The sequence below is a fragment of the Carassius carassius genome, chromosome 3, assembly GCF_963082965.1.
Source record: "Carassius carassius chromosome 3, fCarCar2.1, whole genome shotgun sequence".
In the NCBI taxonomy this organism is placed as follows: Eukaryota; Metazoa; Chordata; class Actinopteri; order Cypriniformes; family Cyprinidae; genus Carassius; species Carassius carassius.
The window spans coordinates 32,765,997-32,788,618 of NC_081757.1; the positions used below are offsets into that span (position 1 = coordinate 32,765,997).

Genomic DNA, 22,622 nt, shown 5'->3' on the forward strand with positions numbered 1-22,622 from the left:
TAGTATGGTGCAAGTTAGTAACATACTATACACCATATAATTATTGTGAACTCTTTTGGCCATAGAATCTGTGTACCGTATTTTCCGCACTATAAGGCACACTTAAAAGCCTTTCATTTTCTAAAAAAAAAATGACTGTGCGTTTTATAATCCGGAGCGCTTTATATATGGATCAAGGCGCTCCGTCAAAATGTTGACATTCCCTTTAGCACAGCTCTATCTAGGTTGAAGCGTTAACGCAAACCCAGTCAAACGTTTGACTGCAGTATCTATTTTATGCGCCTTATAATCCGGTGCGCCCTATTTATGAAAATAGTTCTAAAATAGGCCATTCATTGAAGGTGCACTTTATAATCCGGTGCGCCTTATAGTACGGTAGTTACAAATCTGATATTGTGATAGCCCAGTTTGGTGTTATACCAGTGAGAACTATTTTCTACCAATACACCAATGCTTTCAATAATGAATTTTATTAAGAAAAAAAAAACTATAATAAAAAGAATAACAGGGATGCAAATATAATATACAATTGATTTTGGAACCTTTTCTTGCCATCAAAATATAAGAACTTAATAAAAAAACAGTAAAAAACTTGCTAATAGTAATAATAATAACAATGATGATGATGATTCCAGACATCTTTGTTCTAATTTCAACACAAAACTCCATTAATTACTTGATCATTCAAATAAGAAAATAAAAGGTCAGATCAACATAAAGCATAAAAAAGCATTTTAGAATTCACTGGCTTTGTCATTTGAAATATTTTTGTTTTTCTTACAATATTTCTTTTGAAGACTGTTAGTCATCAAAGCGGATGTGCTTACTTGCTTCGGTGGCCCGAGCGATGATGATTTTCTCAGCTTTAGAAATGAGCTATAAAAAACAATGACAAATATTCTGTGATTTTGATAAAACTATAAATCTATTTAACGTTGACTGCCTTTAAAGGTTGTTGAGTGAGGTTTAGGTTACCTTTTCTGTTCCACGCTTTTTTTCTCTAGGACCGTTTAGCTTTGCTTGTCGGTCCACCAAAATCTTCTGCCAGTACCTCTGCTCATGGTCACCTTTTTATCCATCAATACATTATTTAATTTGCCATATCTTAAAAAAGAAAAAAAAGAAAAAAGTTTTGAGTCATAATGTATATACCTGAGAGGAGTTCAAGGTTCCAGTTGTATTTTTTCTGAAATTCTGATCGGGCTGTGATAACTGTCTGTGCATCTTCAGGACTCTTGAAACGAATGTAACCCTCTTTATCGCCATCAAGAATGTCCACATAAGCCACAGCGGACATCTCAGACAGTGAATCCTGTGCAGATGAAAAGAAACAGCTCTTAAAAATGGCTTATTGTTTGATGTTATACCCAATGATGATAGCCAAGATAGCTTTAATCAATTTAACTAGTATGTTTGTATACCTTTATACCCCTTTTGCTTGGTAGGGGCTGGTTATAGCTAATCTTGACAATGACTCCACTCACAAACTCAGGGCCAGATGAGGGCTCTTTCTTAACTGTATCCTTAGCTTTGATAAGAAAGAAAGAAAGAAAGAAAGAAAGAAAGAAAGAAAGAAAGAAAGAAAGAAAGAAAGAAAGAAAGAAAGAAAGAAAGAAAGAAAAAGAAAGAAAGAAAGAAAGAAAAGGTATTTAAAAAGTAATATTTATTAACAGGCAAGATGTTGTCCCAACAAAAGATACTCACAAGTGTTCTCACTCTCTTTAGTGTGCATGATGTCATACTTCACTGACTTCTTGTTGATCTGAGTCACTGACTGCTTTAGATGGGCCATACAATGCTTCTGCAGTGTCATGTACTCCTGCTTCAGGTTCAACCACTCTTTCCTGACAGTTGAAATCCACTACATTACTTCAACATCTCACAACATCTCACAATATTTATGAACCTTGACTTGAAAAGAAAAAGATAGACAGCATTGCTCACTTTGAGAGGACTCTGAGTGGGATGACATCCTCCCCTACTTTTAATCTCTCCTTGAGCTTCTTCTTTCTTTTTCTCTTGGCCTTCAAAACAGAACTGTCTTTCTTCTCGGAGTCCAACTGTTCTTCATACTTCCTCTCAGTTGATAAATCTATGCGATAAAAGAACATAAATTACAAGAAAATGACAGCAACAACTTTAAGGTGGTTTCACATCGAAGAGTGAACAGTGTCAGGAAAATAAATTTTTACATGAGTGCAAAATTTAAATTTAATTTTAGGTGTTGCACCAACTAATCATCTAAACGACAATGCTCTGCCATGACGCTTTAAACTTGACGTTGACTAGTCGCTGGTCCTATAGCGGGTGCAACAGGATAAAAAAAATCTTTGAAGGACTTCCACATTTACCCTCTGTTTCTGAACAGTTAAAATGTCAAGTAAATGCATGCTCTGAAAGCGATCCACAAGACGTGTGATTATATTACTGGATGCTCGAAATTGAACAGGAGAATGCACATTTTAAAAGCCTTTTGAATAGTAAATTGCCGTTCTAATCGAATGTGCTGCTGCAGTGTAAATGCACAAACATAGGCTACAGACAGTAGCTCATCCATTATGTGCTTATCTCACGTGCACAGAACTTTTCAGTTTCTACACATTTTTTATTGAAAAATCACAGAACAGTGTTGACAATACATTTCCCCGCTGAATGATTCTATCATTTATTTCTTAATTACTAAATCCCACAGCTTCACTACTAGTAGAGAGACGCTGCCAGGTAGAATTAATTCACAAACGCAATCACTCTCACTAATGCATTCATATTAATGTAATCTTTACTGTTCTACTTTGTATCTGATTTAGAACAAGCAGAAATCTGTGAGAAACATAACCCAAAAACAAAAGAACTGCTAAAAATGAGCTGTTATAGGAGCCATAGCCACGTGGGCAGCGCTGTGTCTTATGCAATAGCTGTGCACAAGATGTTTGAGAGTAGAGATCGACCGATATGGGTTTTTCTATAGCCAATGTGATGTTTAGATTTCAGGGTCAGCCGATGGCCGATATGTGCTGCCGATTTTTAGGGCCGATATCTTGAAGTTTTCCCCTTCATTTGCATGCTAAAATGTCACACTAATAATAAGTGGATGCACAACATTTCTAAACTTATCATCATTTATTGAGCACAGACAGAAGTCAATCAGAGATTCATTCATTTACAAAAAAGTTTTAGAGCATTTATCAAGTAGAATTTTTCAAGTTTGTTGGAACATAAATGTAAACTTAAATATACATTTAAATAAAATAAATAAAATGTTATAAATAAAAATCAATTAAACTGAAAAATATAAAAAAATAAAATATATATATATATATATATATATATATATAAAAAAGATAACAGTAGAGCTGCAAACACACTAGCAACCAGCAACATTTGTGTTTGGTATAAATGACACAGAACATCTAAAGTGCATTCTAATTTCAAACTAACACCGCAGTCTGTTCATTATTAAAATAAAGTACAGTCAACCAAACATATAAAAGGTTACACTGGTCAGTTTAAATAGAGCGTAGTATACCAGTCCACTCTGCTGTTATGCCAAAGACGTTTTTGCTCATGTGAAGAGGATGATCTTTTCCGTCTAGTTTACATTAAAAAAATTAAAAAAATATTATAGTTTAACATTCAGATACATTGCGAATGTGGAAACATTTGGAAATGCGCAGAAGGAGACGTGAGCAATAACCTCCAAATACATCTAGGTCAAACACGTGCTCACTCGTCCTCGTATGCACGCACGCATGCACTCACTCATGCACTCATGCGTCTCGATCTAATACTCTGTAAATGCAGGATTTTTTTAAATAAATAGGACTAGCGGAACGCAAAAATTCTAAATCGAACATTTTGCAGAACAGGATCAAACAAAAAAAGTACTGGTCATATTACTTGCATACAATGTTTGATGTGAAAAAGCGGTTCACTGACTGCGCAGCACAGCCACAAGCGCCACAGTTACGTTTGGAATCATTTTATTTTTAATACTATAGTGTCATTTGAAAACATTGCAATTGCGTTTTAAAATACAACAACGAGCACCACGAAACCATTTAAAGAGACGCAGTCAGCAGTCTACTTGACGGGAAACAGTCAACAAAGTAACATGATCTAAAACGTATGACGCACTCTCTTCATTTTATCAAATGATCATAATCACATCTATTCATTTTACAGTCCTGCCACTAGCATTTTATTCAGACTAAAACCCCTTTAATTCGGATGAGAAAGCTTTTTTTCCAAGTGGCTTTGCACATAATAATAATAATAATTCCGCTGCAGACGCATTTTGCAGTATTAAGGTTATTAATTGATCGTTAATTTAAACGTCGATCGATCATGGAAATGATCGAATATTGACATCCCTAAATGCAGTTGAGTTGGATGGAAACCTGGCTATTGTCTGCATCAAACCATGCTTCCGAACAAATGTCATTCACCGTTCTGGGCAGCTCCAGCACAGCTGTCTCTCCGAGCTCGGTGCTGTCTGTGAGCGGGGCGGAGTAACGGAGCCCTCAATCACGCTGCAGTGTTTGTAAGAGCTGGCAACTTCTCCACCCCATTTACAGAGTGAGATTCTCTGACTACCTTTATCTCCCAAGGACTGTTGTTGAATCTTCCAAAAGTTTTGGCTTTGGGTCCTTCACATGCGCAGCAGCACTTTCCACTGCAATAATAACACGGGGCTGCCCGCCGACGTGCCTGACTTTAAATCGCTACTAAATACGGATATTGGCCGATGCAGATATATTAAAAAATTACAAATATCGGCCGAGCGATATATCGTTGACCTCTATTTGAGAGTCTCAGTTCCAGAATTATTTGTTCAATAATGATGTCATCAGTGACTATTTGACTTCGACTCACTTTCGGGGAGAAAAAATAAATAAAAATAACCTGAGGTCGTTCAACCTCAAGCAAATTTAGACCGTTGGTGGTGCTAAAGGTTTTGGGAAACTAGGTTGGAAACTATAGTCTATGGGCTGCCATAGACATAAGTGCAGAAATAGTAGTAGAAGCAGCAAGGATGCAATCTTCAGTTTTGCCCCTTTATTGCATCTTTAGTGTGTGGTCCCTAAAAATAGTGCCCTAACCCTTATTGCAACATCTTTTCACCAAGATAACAGTAGTTTTCTCCTATAATGACTAAATAGTCTGGAAAAAGTGTTGTCAGGGTACCAAAATTTCAGTATTCTGTACTGATACCAGTGATAATTCATGGTTCTCTGTACCAAAGCGAAACACAAAAATATGCTAAATAAAAAAAAAAACACTTTTTATCACTAAAAATAATACCAATGCCATTCTTTATACTTATTTACAATTGTGTTTAACATTTTTCTACAGGTAATATAATTATGAAAAACAGTAAACCCAAATTTAATTTGTCTTAATGAAATTTAAACGCATTTTATTTTTTGGTAAATAAAGGGGATTTGCCATTAAAATTAAAACATTGAAAAGAAATAGTGTGATTTATTTCTTTACAAAATAAAGTTCTCATATATATAATTCAATTTATATATATATATATATATATATATATATATATATATATATCATATAATTCAAAGTTCTCTCTATATATATAATTCAAGTGTACATTTTACTTTTATTGCATATTGAAATAAATATTTCTGAGTTCTGTATCAATCTGTGTTGTTGTTTGTTTATTTTAATTTTTCTTAGGAAGATAACTGACCCTTTATTTTTACTTTGTAATAAATGTGCTTATAAACCAAGAACAAGCTATTTATAGCTGTATTTATAAACTGCTTAGTATTGACTATTAATGTTAAGACAAGGCTTTATAAAGCATAAACTGACTATTTACTAATGACTGCAGTTATTATAAAGTGTTATCAATGCATTTACTAATGTTAACAAATTAGACATTATTTTACAGTGTTATCAAATCCTTTAATGACTTATAAGCATTTGTGAAAGTTCTGCTTGCATTACAGCTTAGTCTTGATCTGTGAGCTGAACAGATTTACTGTTACATCCATGAGATTATGAAAATTCAGATACATGTCATGTCACAGGGTGTCAGAGGTCAGTATCATTATTTGCAGCACAAATAATTTAGGATTTTTAAAAATCCCTAAACTGTCAGAAAAGGATAAGGCCTAAGATATTTCTATGTGAGTGGCTAAATTTATTTTTGTTTCTATAATTATAATGCATAAACTATGAAATTATACAAAATGTATAAAAAAGTACAACAGTTATTGTTTTGCAATGTTTTTTATTTATTTATTTAATTTGTTGTTTTGGATTTACATTTAAAAAAATTAGCCTACTTCAATCATTCTAAACAGCTTGAATAAAACCCGTTAATATTTATTATAGACCACTGTAACTGTCTATAATCTAACAAACAAGTTTATCATGAAAATAAAAGTGTGTACACCAGATAAATTGGACGATAAAGAAATTGCTAACAATAGTATAATAGAGCATGTTTTAGGTTTTTAGGCATTTAGATGCAGAAATGGACAAATCAAATGTAAAATAAAATGTAGTTGATTTAATTAAATATAGATTAATTCTTGTTAGAGCAAAATAAATAAATAAATAAATAAATACGTACACACATAAAAAAAGCAGCCAAGACGAATGAGTTTCCTTTTTTTATATATATAGATTAAAATTGAAGACACAAGCAGCTGGTAAATGCGGTCACTTAATATTCAAATCCAGTAGATCCACTTCAGATTTATTTCTCAACAGTTTATGTTCACGTGGCTGTTTTCGTTTATATTCACCAAGCTATTATGTATTTTTAAATAATGTCCGTGATGTTATCGGTATTTATTTGTATTTTAACCGATTTAAAAGTGAAACCAGAAGAGAGTCTCCTCCCTTTTTTAGTCCGGGAATTGCACCTGTAGGGGCGCTATTTCTCTCAGACAATGGAAGTCTAAGCACATATACTCAAACAGAGGGACAGAGTGAGATGAGATGTCTGACAGTTTTTATAATTTTCTGTTATCCATACAGTGTTGTAAAGTCATGAAACTATGCATATTTCCTCAGAATGACTTTTTCATCTGTATGAAAAAATTCTTTGACGTTTGGAAGCTGCAATTTAAAAATACAATACAATTAATGATTTCCTTTTTACGGTCATTTCAAAAAATCACCACGGCAAAACCATTCAAGCTATCCAAAACCCATTCACAATTTAAGTTCCTCAATGTTTTTTCAACATGTAGACAAAGTTTGGTGTGTCAAGTGTACTTCTCCTCTGAGCACTATGCATTAATTCACAGCAGAATTTTCCCAAAAATCCATATTCAAGTCAAAATAGCCAACTTCCTGTTGGTCGTAGCTGATGACTGTAAATTAGAAAGTTGTCCGTCTTGATAAGACCAATATATGTACTGAGTTTGGTGTCTGTAGCTAAAACTAACCCCCCCACTTTTGACAAAAGGTGGCACTATAGAGTGCCTCCTTCACGCCCTTTTAAAAGCTTTTGCCATTGTCTAGCTGTCACTAATACTGATATGTGTTCTGAATTTCGTGAAATTCTAAGTATGTTATTTGCCTCAAAATCACCTGAAAACCCTTCCAGTTTGACATGTTGCCACGGCAAAAATATTTTTAGATATCGATATCCGCCCAGCAGATTTATATAGGCTTTGTTTTAACATTCTGATGAAGTTTGAAGCAAATTGAGTAAAAATAAGATGCTGAATTCAAAGCATTTTGAAAATGACACATTTCCTGCTGCCAGTTGGTGGCGCTATAACTTTGACTCCCAATAGTCACATATATGCGATCGACATCATACAACGAATAATCTGATGAAGTTTGATTAAAATCAGGTAGTGTATGTGGATGCTATTAGACACGTCCTGTTTCTCATTTCTCGCCATAATTTCAACACCTCGCCACGAGCAAACCGTTCGAGACATCAAAAATCCCCAGGCAATTTTTCATCCCCAATGTCTTGAGATCATGTTGACCGAGTTTGGTGGCAATCATCAAAAAAACCTATGACAAGTATTTCAAATTCCAGAGCATGCGCTTTTAACTCTAAATAGCTGACTTCCTGTTGGGCGGAGCCTATGACATGCAATACGAAAGTTGTTCGGCACGATTAGATCTATATGTGTACTAAGTTTCATATGAATATGTGCAAGTATGTGTGAGCTATACATCAACATTTCCGACTGAGATCCAGGGGGCGCCATAGAGCCCCTGTGCCACGCCCGGGTCCCAGCCTCTGCGGGCTCCTAAAGGCCACATATTCCAAGGTGTGTGCAAATTTTCAAGAGTTTTTGAGTATGTTGAGGGTCCCAAAAGCCCCCAAAACTTTGACAGAAAATACGAAGAAATAAACCCTAAGTAGCCAACTTCCTGTTGGGCGGAGCCTATGATATGCAATACGAAAGTTGTTTGTATTGATGAGATCTATATGTGTACCGAGTTTCGTACGTCTACGTGTAAGTATGTATGATATATGACCCTCCATATTCCAGGGGGCGCTGTAGAGCCCCTGTGCCACGCCCGTGTATCAGTCTCTGCCTGGTCCTAATGGCCGCAGATTCCAAGGTGTGTGCCAATTTTCAAGAGTTTTCAAACATGTTAAAGGCCCCAAAAGCCCCCGAAACCTTGAAGAAAAATAATAATAATAATAATAATAATAATAATAGTAATAATAATAATAAACGGAGCAATTCCAAGAGGGTCCTCACACCATCGGTGCTCGGGCCCTAATTAAAGCTGCAAGCAGCGATGAACGGGCCCTCGCACCCGGGCTCACCGGCAGCAAATGGCTTTAGTAAATAGGTGAACGGTGAGAAATATGCATTTAAACTCATAAATACAAGTAGAATATATCAATGTTTATTCCATATATGTGCCAATCTTTCTGTTGCCAGCAGGTGGCGCTATCATTATAGTGGAAAATTGGCCTTCAGATGTGTTCAGGCCAGGACTCTTATCGAACATGCGAAGTCTGGGGAAGATCGAACATTTTATGCCTGAGTTACAACAACTTCTCTTGCTGTGGCGAAACATCAAATTTTGTCATGGCGCCATGGACACGCCCTTTAACAAAAACTGAAGATCTCCGCAATTTAACATTGCACAGGCCTTTAGATTAGACTGACCACAAAAAAATACATTAATGTCAAAAGATTTCTAGGAGTAGTTTGTCGCAGTGTAAAACATGTCACTTCCTGTTGCCAGCAGGTGGCACTATGACTATAACTGAATATGGGCATGTAGATCTGTTAAGGGCAGAAGTCTTATCTAACATGTGAAGTTTGGGGCAGATTGGACATTGTATGTCTGAGTTACAGCAGCTTCCTTTTCATGGCGAAACATCGAAATTTGCCAGGCCGCCATGGACACGCCCTTTAACAAAACCTCAAGATCTTCACAACTAAACATCACACAGGTCTTTAGATTAGACTGACCACAAAAATAACATTGATGTCCTAAAATTTCTAGGAGTAGTTTGTCGCAGTGTAAAATATTTCACTTCCTGTTGCCAATAGGTGGCGCTATGACTATAACTGAATTTTGGCATGTAGATCTGTTCAGGTCAAGAGTCTTATCTAACATGTGAAGTTTGGGGCAGATTGGACATTGTATGTCTGAGTTACAGAAATTTCCTTTTTCATGGCGAAACATCGAAATTTGCCAGGCCACCATGGACACGCCCTTTAACGAAACCTCAAGTCCTTCGCAATTTAACATCACAAATGGCTTTAGATTACACTGACCAAGTTTGGTGTTCATCTGAATAAATCTCTAGGAGGAGTTCGTTAAAGTACAACCCCTGAAAATGGCAAAAACAACACCAATTTTGCAGGGAAAATTCAAAATAACCGACTTCCTGTTGGGATTAGGATTTTGTACCAAGAGACTTTTTTGTAGGTATTGGTGTGTTACATGTGTGTACCGATTTTTGTACATGTACGTGAAACATAGCTCGAGGTGCACTCCGTTGAAAGTGTATAGGTGGCGCTATCGAGCCATTTTGCCACACCCGATGGAATATTGTCCTTCAGATCTGTTCAGGCCAGGACTTTTATCACACATGTGAAGTTTGGGGAAGATCGGACATTTTATGCCTGAGTTATAACATCTTTTATTCCCATGGCGAGACTTTGAATTTTGTCACGGCGCCATGGACACGCCCCTTAACGAAAACTCAAGATCTTCACAATTTAACATTGCACAGGCCTTTAGATTATACTGACCATAAAAAAGACATTGATTTCAAAAAATTTCTAGGAGTAGTCTGTCGAAGTGTAAAATATGTCACTTCCTGTTGCCTATAGGTGGCGCTATGACTATAACTGAATATGGGCATGTAAATATGTTCAGGTCAGGAGTCTTATTAAACATGTGATGTTTTGGGCACATTGGACATTGTATGTCTGAGTTATAGCAACTTCATTTTTCATGGCGAATCATCGAAATTCGCCAGGCCGCCACGGACACGCCCTTTAACGAAAACTCTAAAATCTTCGCAATTTAACATCGCAAAGGCCTTTAGATTAGGCATACCAAATTTGGTGTTGATCTGAATAAGTTTCTAGGAGGAGTTCGTTAAAATACAACTCATGGAAATGGCAAAAATGACACAAAATTTGCTCATAATATTAAAAATAACTGACTTCCTGTTGGGTTTAGAATTTTGCTCTAAGAGACTTTTTTGTAGGTATTGGAGAGTTACATGTGTGTACCGATTTTCATACATGTACGTGAAACATAGCTCGAGGCGCACACCTTTGAACATGTATAGGTGGCCCTGTCGAGCCATTTTGCCACACCCACTTCTGAAACCCATATCAGATGTACATTTTCGCCGGTTCTGAGGTGTGTGCAAAGTTTCATGACTTTTTGAGTATGTTTAGGCCCTCAAAAATGCGATTCATCCTGGAGAAGAATAATAATAATAATAATAATAATAATAATTAAAGCTGCAAGCAGCGATGAACGGGCCCTCGCACCCGGGCTCACCGGCAGCGAGTGGCTCTAGTAAATAGGTGAACGGTGAGAAATATGCGTTTAAACTCATAAATATAAGTAGAATATATCAATGTTTATTCCATATATGTGCAAATCTTCCTGTTGCCAGCAGGTGGCGCTATCACTATAATGGAATATTTGCCTTCAGATGTGTTCAGGGCTGCACTCTTATCGAACATGTGAAGTTTGGGGAAGATCAAACATTTTATGCCCGAGTTACAACAACTTCTCTTGCTGTGGCGAGACATCAAATTTTGTCATTTTTGCCATGGACACGCTCTTTAACAAAAACTCAAGATTGCCACAATTTAACAGTACACAGGCCTTTAGATTAGACTGACCACAAAAATACATTAATGTAAAAAAATCTCTAGGAGTAGTTTGTCTCAGCGTAAAATATGTCACTTCCTGTTGCCAGCAGGTGGCGCTATGACTATAACTGAATATTGGCATGTAGATCTGTTCAGGTCAAAAATCTTATCCAACATGTGAAGTTTGGGGAAGATTGGACATTGTCTGAGTTATAACATCTTTTATTCCCATGGCGAGACTTTGAATTTTGTCACGGCGCCATGGACACGCCCCTTAACGAAAACTCAAGATCTTCACAATTTAACATTGCACAGGCCTTTAGATTATACTGACCATAAAAAAGACATTGATGTCAAAAAATTTCTAGGAGTAGTCTGTCGAAGTGTAAAATATGTCCCTTCCTGTTGCCTATAGGTGGCGCTATGACTATAACTGAATATGGGCATGTAAATATGTTCAGGTCAGGAGTCTTATTAAACATGTGAAGTTTTGGGCACATTGGACATTGTATGTCTGAGTTATAGCAACTTCATTTTTCATGGCGAATCATCGAAATTCGCCAGGCCGCCACGGACACGCCCTTTAACGAAAACTCAAAATCTTCGCAATTTAACATCGCAAAGGCCTTTAGATTAGGCATACCAAATTTGGTGTTGATCTGAATAAGTCTCTAGGAGGAGTTCGTTAAAATACAGCTCATGGAAATGGCAAAAATGACACAAAATTTGCTCATAATATTAAAAAAAACTGACTTCCTGTTGGGTTTAGAATTTTGCTCTAAGAGACTTTTTTGTAGGTATTGGAGAGTTACATGTGTGTACCGATTTTCATACATGTACGTGAAACATAGCTCGAGGCGCACACCGTTGAACATGTATAGGTGGTGCTGTCGAGCCATTTTGCCACACCCACTTCTGAAACCCATATCAGATGTACATTTTCGCCTGTTCTGAGGTGTGTGCAAAGTTTCATGACTTTTGAGTATGTTTAGGCCCTCAAAAATGCGATTCATCCTGGAGAATAATAATAATAATAATAATAATAATAATAATAATAATAAACGGAGCAATTCCAAGAGGGTCCTCACACCATCGGTGCTCGGGCCCTAATAATAATAATTAAAGCTGCAAGCAGCGATGAACGGGCCCTCGCACCCGGGCTCACCGGCAGCGAGTGGCTCTAGTAAATAGGTGAACGGTGAGAAATATGCTTTTAAACTCATAAATATAAGTAGAATATATCAATGTTTATTCCATATATGTGCAAATCTTCCTGTTGCCAGCAGGTGGCGCTATCACTATAATGGAATATTGGCCTTCAGATGTGTTCAGGGCTGCACTCTTATCGAACATGTGAAGTTTGGGGAAGATCAAACATTTTATGCCCGAGTTACAACAACTTCTCTTGCTGTGGCGAGACATCAAATTTTGTCATTTTTGCCATGGACACGCTCTTTAACAAAAACTCAAGATTGCCACAATTTAACAGTACACAGGCCTTTAGATTAGACTGACCACAAAAATACATTAATGTCAAAAAATCTCTAGGAGTAGTTTGTCTCAGCGTAAAATATGTCACTTCCTGTTGCCAGCAGGTGGCGCTATGACTATAACTGAATATTGGCATGTAGATCTGTTCAGGTCAAAAATCTTATCCAACATGTGAAGTTTGGGGAAGATTGGACATTGTCTGAGTTATAACATCTTTTATTCCCATGGCGAGACTTTGAATTTTGTCACGGCGCCATGGACACTCCCTTTAACGAAACCTCAAGATCTTCCCAATTTAACTTCGCAAAGGCCTTTAGATTTAACTGACCAAGTTTGATGTTGATCTGAATAAATCTCTAGGAGGAGTTCGTTAAAGTACAACCCCTGAAAATGCCAAAAACAACACCAATTTTGGAGAGAAAATTCTAAATAACTGACTTCCTGTTTGGATTCGGATTTTGTACCAAGAGACTTTTTCGTAGATATTGGTGTGTTACATGTGTGTACCGATTTTTGTACATGTACGTGAAACATAGCTTGAGGCGCACTCCGTTGAAAGTGTATATGCACTCAGTTGAAAGTGTATAGGTGGCGCTATCGAGCCATTTTGCCACACCCAATGGAATATTGGCCTTCAGATCTGTTCAGGCCAGGACCCTTATCACACATGTGAAGTTTGGGCAAGATCGGACATTTTATGCCTGAGTTATAACATCTTTTATTCCCATGGCGACACATCAAACTTCGTCACGGCGCCATGGACACGCCTTTTAACGAAAACTCAAGATCTTCACAACTAAACATCACACAGGTCTTTAGATTAGACTGACCACAAAAATAACATTGATGTCATAAAATTTCTAGGAGTAGTTTGTCGCAGTGTAAAATATGTCACTTCCTGTTGCCAATAGGTGGCACTATGACGATAACAGAATATTGGCATGTAGATCTGTTCAGGTCAATAGTCTTATCCAACATGTGAAGTTTGGGGCAGATTGAACATTTTATGCCTGAGTTACAACAACTTCTCTTGCTGTGGCGAGACATCAAATTTTGTCATGGCGCCATGGACACGCCCTTTAACAAAAACTAAAGATCTCCACAATTTAACATTGCACAGGCCTTTAGATTAGACTGACCACAAAAAATACATTAATGTCAAAAGATTTCTAGGAGTGGTATGTCACAGCGTAAAACATGTCACTTCCTGTTGCCAGCAGGTGGCGCTATGACTATAACTGAATATGGGCATGTAGATCTGTTAAGGGCAGAAGTCTTATCTAATATGTGAAGTTTGGGGCAGATTGGACATTGTATGTCTGAGTTCGCACACCGTTGAACATGTATAGGTGGCGCTGTCGAGCCATTTTGCCACACCCACTTCTGAAACCCATATCAGATGTACATTTTCGCAGGTTCTGAGGTGTGTGCAAAGTTTCATGACTTTTTGAGTATGTTTAGGCCCTCAAAAATGCGATTCATCCTGGAGAAGAATAATAATAATAATAATAATAATAATAATAATAATAAACGGAGCAATTCCAAGAGGGTCCTCACACCATCGGTGCTCGGGCCCTAATAATAATAAACGGAGCAATTCCAAGAGGGTCCTCACACCATCGGTGCTCGGGCCCTAATAAACGGAGCAATTCCAAGAGGGTCCTCACACCATCGGTGCTCGGGCCCTAATAATAATAATAATAATAAACGGAGCAATTCCAAGAGGGTCCTCACTCGGGCCCTAATAATCCTTAGGGGAACAAGAGGGCCCTGCGCCCGTTGGCTCGGGCCCTAATAATAAGAATAATCCTTAGAAGAACAATAGGGCTCTTCACCCCTTCGGGCTTGAGCCCTAATAAGAATAAGAATAATAATAAAAAATAATCCTAAGGAAAACAATAGGCCTCTCGCCCTTTGGGCTTGAGCCCTAATAAGAATAATCCTTAGGGGAACAATACGGCTCTTCGCCCCTTCGGGCTTGAGCCCTAATAATAATAAAAAAATAATCCTAAGGAAAACAATAGGCCTCTCGCCCTTTGGGCTTGAGCCCTAATAATAATAATAAGAAGAAGAATAAGGTGAAGAAGAAGAATAATAAAAAATAATCCTAAGGAAAACAATAGGCCTCTCGCCCTTTGGACTTGAGCCCTAATAAGAATAATCCTTAGGGGAACAATACGGCTCTTCGCCCCTTCGGGCTTGAGCCCTAATAATAATAAAAAATAATCCTAAGGAAAACAATAGGCCTCTCGCCCTTTGGACTTGAGCCCTAAAAATAATCCTAAGGAAAACAATAGGCCTCTCGCCCTTTGGGCTTGAGCCCTAATAAACGGAGCAATTCCAAGAGGGTCCTCGCACCATCGTTGCTCGGGCCCTAAATATTAGATCAAGCAAGCACATCGGTGCTGAGCACGATCGCATCAGAGATCAAACAGATAACCCCCCGTGTTTAGTTCTGTTCTTGACAGAAGCACATATTGGACAATTTTTAAAATAGCAGCATAAACAAAACTGATTTAATATTTAATTCAAGCACTTTCAAAGATCTATGTTAGTTTTCAAGTACTTTCCAGGCCTTGAATCCATATGTCTGAAATTTAAGTACTTTCAAGAAGGGTGGGAACCCTGTAGATATAATTTAGTCGTCCAGAGTGAACGCACAAGCGAGTGATTTAAGTCACAAAAGCGAGTGATTTAAATCGCAACGTAGAGGTTTGTTTTAACAAGTTTTTGTACTGAAATCAATATCTTGTGCACTAAAAATTTTCAATGTAGATTTTGGTGAGCTTAATAGGTATGTTTACCCTAGGGCTGGATGATTAATTGAAAAGTAATTGAAACCGAAATTCAGAACCTCTAATTGACGTAATTTTCCCTTGTCGATTATTTCGTTTTTTAATCCAGTTAATACTTCCCCCTTAAAAGCATACTACTGCGTGTGTAGCCACATGACTCTGCCCAAACCATTCAGTGGCATAAAAGCAAAACACGGAGGTGAATTCCGGTTCAACACATAGTGATGGCACGCGAGCGGTGAGCCTTGCGTCTTCACTAAACTTTGTCAGTGGTTTTTGTTTTATGGTTTGGACATTCAAGCGATTAGATGATCGGATGTGTATTATTAATATCGAGCTACCATGTTTGCGCAGCTGCATTGTGGCACAAACACTCATATAAACAGTAGCTATGAAGATCGCGCGCACAGAGGAATGCAGAAACTAGTTGTCAGCACTGTCCTGTGATTTATCACTAAAGTAGCTTAGAATCTCAAAACATAGCATATTTTTCTACTTTTGAAGGAACTAGGCTATTTACAACCCACAGCTTCACAATAATATAAAGACGGTATGACTAATTAACAAATGCAATCACTCGTACTGGTACTGTGCTAATTTATCTTTATCTGATCTTTATTTATCTCTTACACAGAGCAATAATCTGTAAGAAATTGCGATGGGTATCGAAAACAGGTTCCATTTTAGAACCGGGTTCCAAATTTCCAAGAACCGGGTATTCGATAAGATGCGTGCATTTTGATTCTGCTTAACGATTCCTGCGTTCGCATTTCAATTTGATTAAAAACGATTAAGTGCAGGAATTTGCACCCTGTTTGTGTGCAGCACACATGAAGCACAAGCGCGTGCACAGAGAGCAGCGGTTCCGGTTTGTGTCCGTTCTCGGACTGTTCCGTGTATTTCCACTGTAGAAAAGGTTGTTCCGAGTCGAAACTGACTTCTTTCATATTTGTCGACCAATATACAGGAAACTACATCAGTAGATCATCAAAAACGCAGCCGTTTTTGTCTTACGTGAACGTAAAGAGATGAGAAAGAAAACACACATTTACTGTATTTTTGCTTAAAGAGACAACAGCCTAATAAACGCGCTGCCTGTCAATAATGTGATTCAGAGAACAAAAGAAAATCATTCACTGATCTTGACTGAATATATTAAATAACTTTAATTGATTAATCTTTATTTTATTTATAAAAAGAAAAATATGCAGTGTTTTTAAACATTTAAATACAGCCTCTGTACCTGAAATTCAGTTTAGTTGTATTTATGATATTGCTTATTGATTTGTTTGTTCCCATCTTATTACAGACTGTTTACTTGTCTTTAACACTTTAATATTTGAAATTTATATTAATCTAGTTGTTTTTGCAATGGTATTTTTTTTTAAAGCACAGGAAAAATTCCTCTTGAAGCGTTTTGTAGGCAGCTGATTTTTGATCATGTTAATCAGCTGCAACCAGAATGCTTTGTAAAAAGAATACATGTCTGACATCTAAATGTTTGACTTATTTTATTTTTTTATATTGGACATTTTATCTTACTGGAATCGAAACTTGGAATCGATAAAGAATCGGAATCAATGAGCAGAATCGGAATTGATAAAATACAAACTATACCCAACCCTAGTTCGAACATAGACAAAATAACTGCTGATAGTGAGCTATCATGTCAGATCGCTCTTTCAATAGGAAAAAATAACTCGCCTTTAATAGTCAATCATATTTACTGTACAAACCTTGTTAGTGAACTATGAGGGAAAAAAACAAACAAAACAGAAACAATATAATCGTTCATTAATCGTTATAGAGGTAAAATTGTTTTGATTTTAGGCCATAATCGTCTAGCCCTAGTTTACCCTACGTAGAACCCCCCCCCCCCCCACAAAAATAAAATTAAAAAATAAAATAGAAAATAAATATATTTATTTTAACACTTGAGTTTGGACTGATTTGATAGATTTATCACTTTGTCTATTTCTTAATTTTTTTGGCAGCAGTTAGATATTTCATGAGCAAAATGTCCGATAAGAGGAGCAACGTTGGGATAAAGCAACTCGTAGTTTAATTGGTTATGCAATATCAAGGCAGCCCCCATAAGATGACTCACTCCATTTAAAATAAAATTACTTATGTGACTGGACTTTTCCAGAAGTGCTTTTATGCATATGAATAGCGTTTTAAATGACAAAAATAAAGATTTACTTTTGCCATTTTCGCCTTTATTATGTTAAGTCAGATCAGAACTGACAGGCGGCAAAGTGGGATAGAGATTGGGGGACAGTATTGGGAATGGTCCTCAAATCAGGATTTGAACTGCAGGCACCCATAGCGCAACAGTGCTGTATGTCGGTGCACTGCTCACCTTAAAATTCTTACAGAAAAACAAAACTAAAAACAACCTTCATAAGTGGCTGTGGCTTATGGTTTGAGAATTGGACTGGTAACCCAAAGGTCGTAGGTTCGAGTCTCAGTGCCGGCAGGAGTTGTAGGTGGGGGGAGTGAATGAACAGCGCTCTCTTCCACCCTCAATACCCATGGCTAAAGTGCCCTTGAGCAAGCACTGAACCCCCAGTTGCTCCCTGGCACTGGAAAAAACAGCTGCCCACTGCTCCAGGTGTGTGTGTGTGTTCCCCTACTCACTACTATGTGTGTGCACTTGGATGGGTTAAATGCACAGCACCAATTCCAAGTATGAGTTACCTTACTTGGCAAATATCATGAAAAATAAAAAATAAATTAATAAATTAAATCTACCTTTCATCTCACTCTCCTTGTATTCCTCCTCTTCTACTTTTCTTATTTTGGATGGCATCTCATCTTGGACTTCTCCAACTAACGCCTCAGAACTGCGGGATCTTTGTCTTTTCTTGCTTGCACTGCTGATCAGTATTGCAGGGTTTTCCATTTTAGATTCATCTGATGATTGTTTATTTGGCTCATTGGTAACTGCAGTCCCAAACATTCCTTCTCTGTCCATCTTATTTACAGTAATTTCTTCACAAGCACTGTTACTGAGATCATTTTGAGACCTTTTTTTCTTCTTTTTCTTGCCATCCTCCTCATAACCTTAAAGTAAAAACATGAGTTGCTTATATCTGGATCATTCAGAAAAACACAAACTAGCCACACAAATTTTATTTGTAATGTTATACTGTAATATATACAAGCAGCCTTTTCACAGTATGTATCAGTATTACCTTGTGTGTCCTGGATAGCCTCAAAAGGTATAGTCTTTTTCTTACAAGTCTTAGGGAAGATGCCTGGCTTCCTTGGAGCATCTTCTGGAGGATTATTCAGCATCTGTAATTTCAAGTAAAAGACACAATGCTTTAGCGTACATTTTACTCTTTACTCACCTTGCAATTGGATTGTATTGCATTACTGTATACTGTTTTATTACACCTTATTCTGTTTCAATACTAATCCTAACAATATGGTTTATATGATCCTCTGAGTATGGCCCAAACCATATTTCCCACTTGGTGAGTATTAAAGTCATATTATTTTGTAGGCTATTAGGTCTATGATATTCCTATGCTTTTGGAATAATAAGAATATAGCCTTTACTCATTTTCAAAAAACATCTAAAGACTTACCTTTTCTTGTCTATCCTATTCTTGAAGAAAAAGAAAAAAAAACCTTGGCTAGTTTCTGTGCTAGACTGAGACTTGTCATGGCACTTGTATACTGTTGTTGTTCTCTTGTTGGTCTGATTGCTTCTATTGTTCATTCTATTGTTAAGTCATTTTGGATATAGGTGTCTGCTAAATGATTAAATGTAAATATAGTAAAATTATAGAGCATACAAGTTACCTCAATAGCTTTCTGTGCTTGTTCCTCTGTCTCAAATTCCACAAACGCAAACCCTTTAGGGTGTCCTGTGGACTTGTACCTGGGGAGGCTAACATAAACTACATTTCCACACTTGCTAAACACTCTTTCCAGCCAAACATGAGTCACTGACTTTGGCAACAACTCCTGAAACACAACAAATTTAAGAGGGTATTCATTGAAATCATAGTCAAAACATACAAGTGAAAATAATGTGAAATTAATGCAGACTCAATTACCACATAAACTGTGCGGTTGTCCACATCTTTTGGGCTTTCACCAAGTGGATCCTTACGTCGAACATGTGTTCCCTGAAGATTTACCTTAAGACGACATAACAGTTAACACTTTTATCAGTACATAAATTAGAACTAAAAACTCTCTGAAAAAACGAATCACGCAAACCATACCTCCACTATTGCTGAATTTTTAAGAGCCCTGGCTATCAACTTGACATCTGTAGTCAATTTTTTCATTCGGTTGAATGATGCCAGCATGGATATGTCAACATCTGCAATGAAACACCAAAAAAACGTAAGTGCATTACATATGTATTAATGGGCAACATAAGATATGAACATAACACTGATATATACATCCATCTCGTGACTGTTCGATGACATTCTTCATGAATCTGTCCTTGTGAAGATTAACGTCACCAAACCAGAATTCCACCTGCTTCTTCACTTCAGCCAGCAGCTGTTTCACCCGAGATCTCTTCTTTTTTTCGTTCTCTTTCTTCTCAATCTTGTTTGAACAGGCGGCATCCACTCCTGAGGAAATCTTCTCTGTGTCTATCATATTGCTATGGCTGTTGGTTAAAAATCATATAAGACCATTATCTCTACAGAACCAATTATGCCGAGCTAAAAAAAAAACGAACGACTAACGTACAGCTTTTTAACTTACCTTTAACTTGTCGCTTTCTTAATTAACTTAAATATAATCGCTTTAAACTACCATGGACACAGACATTGATAACGACTTCGAAAAACGAATTTTACTTAAACACAGATGGAAGACGGCGACACAAAAATCTTAAGTGTTGTACCTTTGTTGTTTGTTCGACAGTAGCACAAAATCAATTCATATGCGCGAAGTTCCTACTTCGTGGCGCATAAAGATGACGTCGGTGCTGTTCCAGCGAGCGGAGTTGTAGGCGTGTCTTGAGACAAAGCGCAAACGAATGTAACTGAAAATATTAGTGCACACTCATCAAACTGCTAATTGTTTAATGTCTTATTTCGAAAAGTTAATTAAGTTTCAATGTTAGGCAATAAAGCATTAACTGCAATAGTGCCAAAACAATGCAATTGTGTAATATGAAAAATCGTCTATGCTGTTTTGCCCATAGATTTATATCTATGGTTTTGCCTGATTGATTACAGCAGGGTTGCCAACTTTTAAGATCAGCTTGGAAATAATAAAAATACAATAATAATAATAATATTTTGCTTACTCCATTGGCAGATTATTTAGCTTGTTTTAAGCAAAAACTCAATTAATTTTGACTTTTTTTCTGAAAACAATATAATAATTGTTAGCCTACTTGTCTAGAAAATCCTTCTTGATTTAAGATTTTTTTATATATATTTTGCTGGAAACAAACAAAAGAAAAATCTAGGCTTGAAAAGTTTTGCAGTGTAGAGGAGCAAGAATTGATATGGTATCAGGAAATGAGTCTTAAAATTACTAGTATATTGCAAGACTATGTGAATGGGAGGTATGGGAGGATTCAACGGTAGGAAGTGATAATGTTCCTATATTTTGTCAAATGAGGATGGAAAGATAGTTTGAAGAGGGGATGGTAAGGTAAATTGGGCAAAATGGAAGAAGCCATGTGAGAAAAGGTTAGATGGGGAGGTTAGAGATATGGATATTGATAGAGGATACAGTAGTTTACATGAAATTATTAAAGGGGTGGCAGATGAAACTATTCCTAAGAGCTCTGGAATAAGGAGAAGGAAAGTGGTTCCTTGATGGACAGAGGAATGTAGAGAAGTAGTCAGGAATAGGGCTTTTATGCGGTTGAGACAGACGCATAATTTTGAGCATTTGATTCAATATAAAAGATCTCAAGCATTATTAAGAAAGACAATTTAGCAGGCTAAGAGAGAACACTTCCCATAACACCCGATGTACTTGCTACATCATTAGAAGAATGGCATCTATGCTAATATTAGTCTGTTTCTCTCTTATTCCGAGGTCACTGTAGCCACCAGATCCAGTCTGTATCCAGATCAGAGGGTCACTGCAGTCACCCGGATCCAGTACGTATCCAGACCAGATGGTGGATCAGCACCTAAAAAAAGACCTCTACATCCCTGAAAGACAGCGGAGTCCAGGACAACTAAGCCCCAGATACAGATCCCCCCTAAAGACCTTGTCTCAGACGACCACCAGGACAAGACACCAAGAAACAGATGATTCTTCTGCACTATCTGACTTTGCTGCAGCCTGGAATTGAACTGCTGGTTTTGTCTGGTAAGAGGAGAACTCGCCCCCCAACTGAGCCTGGTTTCTCCTTTCTGTCACTGATGGAGTTTTGGTTCCTTGTCGTCGCCTCTGGCTTGCTTAGTTGGGGTCACTTCATCTACAGCGATATCATTGACTTGATTGCAAATAAATGCACAGACACTATTTAAACTGAACAGAGATGACATCACTGAATTCAATGATGAACTGCCTTTAACTGTCATTTTGCATTATTGACACACTGTTTTCCTTATGAATGTTGTTCAGTTGCTTTGACGCAATGTATTTTGTTTAAAGCGCTATAAAGGTGACTTAACTTGACTATTGGCATAAATTCTGCAGCTCAATAGGTAGACACCTTTGGGATAAGTGGTGATAAGAAGGATGGGTGGGGAAAAGGAGGAAATGGGTTTATCCTGTAATGGTGAGTGGGGAGGAGAAAGCTGTGACTGACAAGGAGAAAGCAGAGATGATGGCAAAAGCTTTTGTAGTAATTGGTGGTGTAAAAAATACAAGTGAGTATCACAATATTTTGTTTTGAAATACAGTTTCAATTCTCAAATTGATATAAAAAAGATACAAGATTTATAGTAGTTGTTTAGTTTGGAGTTTATATTTCGACCACTAGATGGAAGTCTTCATCTATGGACTTTAACAGGGACGGGAAATACTAGGGCATGCCATTAATGTTAGCATTTATATAGTTCTCTGTCGATGTGTT

General features: G+C 37.2%; 1 protein-coding gene across 3 annotated transcripts; it reads right to left on the reverse strand.

The window, feature by feature from the left end:
• Positions 1-451: 451 nt before the first annotated feature.
• Positions 452-20,633, reverse strand: larp7 (La ribonucleoprotein 7, transcriptional regulator). Of its 3 annotated transcripts, none has more exons than XM_059536116.1 (13): positions 20,478-20,633; positions 20,023-20,237; positions 19,837-19,937; positions 19,666-19,749; positions 19,409-19,573; positions 18,838-18,895; positions 18,350-18,661; positions 1,945-2,092; positions 1,705-1,844; positions 1,422-1,528; positions 1,153-1,312; positions 976-1,067; positions 452-876 (listed from the first exon to the last, which is right to left on the reverse strand). In XM_059536116.1, the coding sequence occupies exons 2-13, from the start codon at positions 20,225-20,227 to the stop codon at positions 802-804; spliced, it is 1,647 nt and encodes a 548-aa protein (XP_059392099.1). In that variant the 5' UTR covers positions 20,228-20,237; positions 20,478-20,633; the 3' UTR covers positions 452-801. The 3 variants fall into 3 exon arrangements, with proteins under 3 accessions (XP_059392099.1, XP_059392085.1, XP_059392090.1); XM_059536102.1 differs by having other exon boundaries at positions 18,793-18,895; XM_059536107.1 differs by having other exon boundaries at positions 18,793-18,895; positions 20,336-20,478.
• Positions 20,634-22,622: the final 1,989 nt, after the last annotated feature.